This window comes from Cantharellus anzutake, assembly GCF_015039405.1.
Source record: "Cantharellus anzutake strain C23 chromosome Unknown EI90scaffold_3, whole genome shotgun sequence".
Lineage (NCBI taxonomy): Eukaryota > Fungi > Basidiomycota > Agaricomycetes > Cantharellales > Hydnaceae > Cantharellus > Cantharellus anzutake.
Genome location: NW_024066953.1, coordinates 662,543 through 670,505, shown reverse-complemented (window position 1 = coordinate 670,505; position 7,963 = coordinate 662,543). Strand labels below are relative to the sequence as shown.

The 7,963-nt window shown below is 50.9% G+C and overlaps 1 protein-coding gene across 1 annotated transcript; it reads right to left on the bottom strand.

Moving 5' to 3' along the window:
• Nucleotides 1–1,420: 1,420 nt before the first annotated feature.
• On the bottom strand, nucleotides 1,421–2,140 carry EI90DRAFT_3011627 (uncharacterized protein; the record flags this gene model as incomplete). The annotated part of the gene is made up of 1 exon (XM_039056484.1): nucleotides 1,421–2,140. The coding sequence occupies one exon, from the start codon at nucleotides 2,138–2,140 to the stop codon at nucleotides 1,421–1,423; it is 720 nt and encodes a 239-aa protein (XP_038922711.1).
• Nucleotides 2,141–7,963: the final 5,823 nt, after the last annotated feature.

Sequence of the window (7,963 nt, the reverse complement as noted above, 5' to 3'; positions counted from 1 at the left end):
GTCCCAATGCAGGGCACTCCCACAATGTCTACAGGGTCGAGGCGGCTTCTTACGTGATTTGAAGTCACTCATGGGGTAGGTGTGGCTCTCCGACGCTGCGGCTGCGCTTCGAGCTTCTACCCGATCTGTTCCACGTTTGTTCCTTTCGAGGTTCCACCTGGCAACCTTGTTGGCAATGGCGTCGATGCTGTACTCTTCGGTGGCCACCAGCTCATCGTGTTTGAGCATGACCATTCATTGGAGTGCCTCCGCTGTCTCGAGATGGTCGATGTTGACGTGAGCCCACCATCCTCTGGGAACGTCCTCCAATAACCTTTGGACTTCACCCTTCAAGACATCCTGACTTGGTACATCAGCCAGAGGGTAGAGAGTACACAGTAATCGCAACTTGCGTGTCACGAAATCGAGTGGTGTCTCTCTCATGTGACCCTCACCTTTACAGTATCAACACAAGTGGAAACGCTCTTGTATTTTGTCGATAAATGCAGGCGTCAAGAAGTAGTGTAATATGTAGCTGTGTAAAGCCTCCCAATTTCGAGTGAAATACAGCTTGTCGGCTGTTGGGACAGTAGTCCACCAGTCCGCAAGTTTGCCCTTAAACCTCTCGGGCAGGACTCCTGCCATTTGTTGGGTGAAGGCCGCCGAGTGTCTTGCTAAGTTTTGACAGATACTGCACCAGGTTATATGGCTGTCGATTGAGCCATCGAACTCGGGGAAATCTGACATAGTGTACTTATGATCGACATAAGGTTGTGTCCAGTTGAATGGGAGGTATGGCCTGATTCCTGGCATTTGGTGAGGAATTACGGTGCCTGGCCCTGGAGGTGGTGGAGGTGGAGGCGCCCCTGCCTGACCTCCTAGCATAGGCGGTGGCGGTGGCAGCGGCACACCTGCTTGACCTCCTGACGGAGGCGGCGGATAGTTGTGTGGAGGTGGCCCACCCTGGGCTAGAGGTGGGTCTGGAGGAGCAGGTGGCTGTGGTGGTTTGTCGCCTCGGCGATATTGTGGCCGCAGTTGGGGTCCAGATCTAACTGGCTCCATACCGAGGTTTATAGGAGCGAGAGGATCTCGAAACAAGGAGCGGGCGAGACCCGTATTGGGCCCAGGTCTGTTCCTATCGTTCTGATGCCTCTCGTCGGTGGGACACACCCTCCAACTCACCCACCCGCAAGAACCGCGCACTCAACCATTGACTTAACCATAGGCACACAGCAGCAAAACATGCGACCCCAACACTGGGGGTCATGTGTCCTTTTCTCTATCCAATCTCTTTCCACCTTCATTCTCCCTCACCCGTTGTTCAATCTCAGTGCAGGGGTCGCATGCCCCTTTATGTGTTATTGCTTCATCTCACTTTATTCTCCTTCACACCATTGATTACTCGATGTCTCATACTTCCTGGGTCAAACAAATTCCTTCTTCACATCCTTATGTTCTCCACACTTTTTTCACCCGAGTCACTATAGTACGGCATATGCCGATAGGCACGGTTACATACTCTAAAATGAATCCATCCATCCATCCATCCATCCACCTCTGTCTTTCTGCCCTTGAGGCCTTGAACAAACTCTGTGTAGTCCAGGTCTTTCTTGGGATCATGGAGTGTATAGGATTCACGTGGATGGTCTGTTATTGGTACGGTCCCTTCATCCCTTCGTAACATTGCTGCAGCGACGTTTATGCTTGGCCAGGGAACAGGGAGCTCTATTGGCAGCTGCTGGCGTTGATGTATGAAGGTGACTTCGTTGACTGCTGGTTCACACTGACTGTTTAGTTCCCAACCCAACATCTTGCGGGTCGACTCGTGGGTAGGCCTAATCTCTGTGGACCATGCCCTTTTGACCGATTCCGGGTCAGTGAAAGTGGTATGTGGCACACTGGCCAGCCTGAAACCGCCGAGCCGCGATTTGTCAAACTCTCGTGAAGGGTCGACAGCCCTTTTTATGGAATCTAAGTGCTTCTTGAAGGCATTGAGCCGTTGGTCAAGGAAGTGCCATATGATATCAAATTCCTTCTGTGATGCCCAGCCTTTCTCAGCCAGCATGAGTGAGAAATCGCCACGTGGGTCTATGACGAATTCGCCTGTGGCGAATTTGGTGGCAGCGGCCAGATGTGTGAACGCTGAAATCTTCGAGAACATATCAGTCAATCCTAGTCGATCTAGGGGCGCGAGCTGGTATCACAGTGTTGGCTTAGCACCATCATCGGGGACGAGTTCTCTTTCGAGCCGGGCTGGCATGATTCTCCGCCAATTACGGATTTTGGTCATAGGGGCATCGGGATCGTTGAAAACTCCACCCTCGAACTCTCTGATGGCCTCTATGATGAGTGTGAGATCTCGTCGCCTCCGAACGGCTTCAGGCGAGGTTCGCACATCACCCCATGGGGAAGATGTTGCTGCGGAGTCGGGTACCTGGTAGGAGAGGGTGTCTTGTGTGGATGACGCCAAGGTATCATGGTTGTGCATCGACTGAGCTGGCGTCCTTAGTGGCATGGTGTGATCTAGTCGCACCGGGGTTGGGGCACCACTGTTAAAGAAATGGGTTAAGGGCAATCCATTTCTTTCCGTCCTTATAGACGACTTGGAATCATCCACCTCATGTATGTAGGGCAGCCTAGTCGTGTAATTAGAATTGTCCGATAGCCTTGGAGCTTTTGACAGAAAGCTGAGACCTCACGATGAATGGGAGTCTGTTACGATGGATACTTGGTGCTCGTTACGTGAGCGTACCATGCGCAGGTGTATAGGATCACAGGTTGAGAGAATGTCCAGAACGGGACTAGTCAAGGACATAGGGCTAGCGGGTACTTGGCGCTCAAGGGAGCGTACCAGTAGCGAGTGAGATAATGGCTCCTTGAGGGAGCTTCCTGAGATTTGGTTGATGGGCACTTGGCACCCAATTGGGTGTACTGGCAACGAGTGATGTTCTAGCTCCTTGAGGGAGCTACTAGAGGCTGGGTTGATGGATACTTGGCACCCAGATGGGCGTACCGGCAACGAGGTATGAGACCGTTCATCTGGCGAACGGTCTGTATTCGTGTCAATGGGTACTTGGCGCTTGTAAGAGTGTACCGGTGACAGAGGGGTTAGTCAATCGTAGGTTGAACGACACATGGTGGGTTCGACAGCTACTTGGTGCTCGTGAGAGCGTACCAGCGACGAGGGGAACGGGCTTGTATCGAATACCAATCCATCTGTAGAATTAACCAGATGCTCACCGTAAGGTGAGGCAGACGTGAGCCCAGTACCTGGGTGAGCGACGTGAGTCGTAACACAAGGTGTTTGTGCATACCTGAGTTGAGTCACACGCGAACTCGATGATCTGTGGCTAGAGTCGTCAACCTCAGCAGGGATGACCCATATGGTGACCAAGACATACACAATCTTACACAGACGATACAGTGTTGGCACAAGGAGGTTTACAGTTGTTGCACAGAAGAGGATGGTGTGTTATTCGTTAGGTTCCATCTTTTCAGCTGTTGCCATACATGAATGTGATGCTAACTATTGAATAAGAAATGATCGCAAGAAATCTCGCGAAATAGAATACATAATCCGGCCAGCACCAAAACCCGATAAGGGAAAGCTTAGCGTGGAGTGAACGTGTAAGAAAGGGGGGGAAGCGGGGAGAAGGTAACAAAGAGAAGGGAGGATATGGAGAAGGAGACCCACTGTGGTGGACGTTCAGTCGACACGGTCGTGGGAGACTCCATTCCTATAACACTGCCTTAGGGTGCCCCGGACTCCCCACCTACTTTACTCCCTTTATTCTTTGATTGTTGCCTTGTTGCCTTTGTGTGTTGTGTACACATGTGCATGGGATAGCGTGGGAACTTTCTGAGCAAGCAGCTTGCCCAGAATGTTCCCATGCTTACTGGGCAATGCCACCTGGATGTTCCCTCCGGGTCACACTACACAACTCTAGGAGCTGTATAGTTGTGGGCATGTGACCCATTCCTTTATATAGCAACCATGCAGGGAGATGAGACCTTTACCCTTCTTCTCATCTCATGCCCCACATAGGCAAGTGTACTTTTCTACTATACATCTCATGCCCCACATAGTGTGAGGACAGGTTAGATGAAGGTTGAGGTCAGGGAGCCTCCGAGTCCGAGGCTGGGCCCTGACAAAATGCCAAGTGAAGGCCTCCCACTGCTGTTGCTGAAACCTTTTATTTCACCAACCCAACTTCATCAATGTTGACTGCCTCCTGACTTCACATTGCAAGGGTGCTGGCTTTGATGTTCTCTTCCTCCCAAAGTTCCACTGTGAATTAAATTTCATAGAACAGGTCTGGGGATTTGCTAAGTGGCTCTACTGTGAGTGCCCACCATCATCACGGATTGAAGATGTCGAGGCAAATGCAAAGGAGGCATTGGGTTTGGTGACAATCCAGGCAATGAGGAAGTAAGGGTTTTTATCATGTCTTTTTACTTCCATATTTACCAAGTCCTCCCAGGTTTGCTAATGTCAGGGCACACCCACCCGACCCGGCTCCACCTGCCCTCACCCAGTATCCCGCTCACCTCTACTCCTCACCCTCCATCATGGTTCCTCATCTCTTGTTCTTCTTTCTGTCCTTTTGTTCTTTTGTTCTTTTGTTCTTTCTTCTATCTTTATCTACACAGATGACCTTTCCCCATATCTATGTATTATTGACCCACCCACAACACGCGCACGACACACCCAGCCCTGGATGACCTGGACAGCCTCGGGGTGCAACCCAGCACATGCACGTGCAGCACATGCCCTCAGGATCCCCCATGGGGACACCTGGATGACTGCGGCTGTATGCAGGGTGACATGGAAAACCTCATGTGACCCAAGCCACATGTACATAAAGGTACCTGGGGTGGGAACTGAAGAAGTAACCTTCTTCTCACAGTTCCCACTTCAGTCTGAGTGGCCAGGGACCATCGTCCCAGACCGGGCCTGTCAGTATGCATGCCCGCTTCACACCCCGCAACAGCCTCAGTGCTAGGCATTACACCTGGGCCCCCTCAACCCTGGACGCATCCCTGACAGCTGATTGTTCTGTAAGATATATGGATGGATATCAGCGGGGACTCAATGGGTCTGAGGCAGCATGGGCCATCAAAAAGTACTGTGGCCACCACCAAATACCACCTGAAGCAACAAAAGAGATCATTAAAGAGTACATAAAAGCTAAACAGCAGATTCACAATTAAAATCAATGTTACCACCACCTGTTCCACATAGACTGAGCAACTTTGGCTGCACATGATCAGCTTGGATGTTTCCATGAGCTAATCACTTGTGCACGTCACCTATCTTATATAATAGTGCCTGCGGTGGGAACAGAAGAAGCAGCCTTCTTCTCAATTTCCCACTTCAGACCAAGTGGTCGGGGATGCTCACCCTGCAATGGGACTGCCACTATGTATAGCCAACACCTGTCCCATCGAGTCCCTTGCACCAGGACTTCGCCGCTTTCAGAGCTGTCCCTGACAGCTGCAGAACAAGGTGGACAGAGGTTGGAAGGATTTTTCAATGCATTTGTCATTGTAAATTACTTTTTGAATAGGTACCATCTAGGCCCTCTTCCAGATCAAAGTTTGGCCTACCTTCCTTAAAAGGCCCTCCACAAGATACATCTTTTGTGCCAAAAGGTCAGTTTTGGCCCTTCCCTGACTCAGACCTTGGGCACTGTGTGCCGACTTTTGGCCCTTTCCTGGATCAGGGGGTCCTCGGAGTATACCAGGGTTCTATTCATATGTGAGGGGTGGAGGCCTTCCACGAGGAAGCCCCAAGGGGTTCCGGATTGGTCATGGGTTTGGGCCATCGGCGGACGGACCGTAATGTTTGGGCCTGATTGAGGGAAGGCCCTTTTAAGAAAGGTCGTCAGATTATTCCTGAATTTCTGGTTACTTTCGGCACTGTGCTTGGCGTCTAGCGGGTATGATAGAATAGTTCTTGAGATGGATCTCCATTGAGCGAGGCGGTCGTCGCTGATATTGGCAAGAATTCTTGCGGGCTCGGAAGTCGGTCAGTTTGCTGTCGAGGTCGACGTAGTTGAAGAGGTCATTCCCATCTTGTGGGCTCTGGGCTGCCGCTGTTACAGAGTCCGGGGCATCTGCCGTGGCCGGGATTCGGGTGTCGTATGGGAGTTCGAGAGGGAGGTTGGGTGTATGATAGGATTTTGGGTGTCAGCCATCATCTGGTTGTCAGTAGAGCCCTTCCTACAGTAGGAGGGGGTGGGGGCGCGAGGCTTGGCCCTTGTATGTTGGCCGATCCGGGAGACCTCTGGCGTTTGGCTACTTCGAGTATGGACGTGGTGGGTGGGAGTACGGACAAGGGTAGTTCGGTCATAATGGGGACTCTGATTTTAGCCGCGAGGGCACTTTGTCGGTATGACTTGTTTGGGGAGCCGTCTACCATAGTGTCATCTTCCTCAAGGTATTTAGTGGGCGACGGTGATGATAGAGGGCTATCTTGCATATTGGCTGTTTGGGGAGGGACTGCTGTGTGGGGTGTTATTTGTACGTTATTGTATGTCATGGTATTGTTTAGGAGTCCTTGAGGATACACACCATTTTGGTGTACTTCCGCTGGTATTCGATGTGGGACGAGCGGTACTTCTGTATGTGTACTTCGTGGCAGTATGTACCTTATCTTTGCGGGATCATATTACCCGGATGCAGAAAACTGTAACAGTTTAACGTGTACCCTGCTCCTAGCCCCTACCGGATGGGGGCCCGACAGCGTATTAGGCTTAATATGATTGCCTTGTCAGGGTCCAGGGGACTTTCTTTTGCTGGTAGAGCCAGCGACTCATCCGGTTTTTTACAGCTGATGGTCCCTCTCGTATCTTATGCCCGTTTTCTGTTGTTTATTGTTGTCAGGGCCCGGCCCCCGTCCGGGGGCAGCCCTACCTCAAAGCTGGACACTTGCGGTGTCCCAGGCAGCCAGGTGCCAGATCCTATCCCAAGCTCCTCAAACTCACTAAGCGGGGATTGAGTTGTCATGTATTATGGAAGGTAGCTACAACTTGCCTAAGCGGGGATTGAGTTGAGAAGAAGGGTAAGTTTCCCTATTCCCCGCTTGGCTGCTATAAAAGGAAATGTACTGTACAGTTCGTAGCGTGACTCTGGGTAGAAGCCGAGCATGTTCCCGCGATGCGGAAAAGGTGTCACATGGGTTAAGGCGAGTTGCTCGCCTTGACCCACGTGATTTTTCCCACGGGTTCGCATGCGGGCTGTAGTTGTGAAAGATGGGAGGATGAGGGAAGTGGGGGGAGGTTAGGGAAGGTGGTTCTGGGGTTGTATGGTCAGGTGTGGTTGCCCTGACAATTGTGTACTTAGAGCGTATTGTTTCCGTTATCTTAGTTTAACGACGTTGCGGTCGCAGGTACTGACAATGGCAGCGCTGGTTGTCGGGAAGTCCTATGACTCCGTCCGGTCCACCTATCAACTACCTATTGATGCTGTGGATCCGATGGGAACGGCTCGCACATTGAAGAGCCAATACTAAAGGTTTTGTGGTATCGTTAAGGTGCCAGTAGCCAAGTACAACATCCTGGGAGCCACACTTTGAGAATGTACGAGCATTTGCATTTGCATTCACATTCCATAATTTCTGTAATATTTTGATTTCGCCAAGTCAGGATTGCAGTTCGCAAATCCTATGTATGTAACTATGCAAAGATGTTGTCGTCTCGGTAGCACTCACAATCTTGTTGGTTGCCAGATCCAAATACCTAATTAGTCGATGACAGTGTTGTTATTATGGCTCCTAGCGGATCAGATCCGATCCGATCCGGATCAGAATCAACACACTTTTCAAACATTGATCGGATGCCTCAACTGCTATATAACCTCCGATGGATTTCTTTCTTCCAAGTACCCACGGCTTAGCTACTCCCTGATTCACGCTAGGCAGATAGCTACCTCACGTCGTCTGCACTGGCTATTAGCAGCAGTACGCACTTCGCCAAAAATTGCA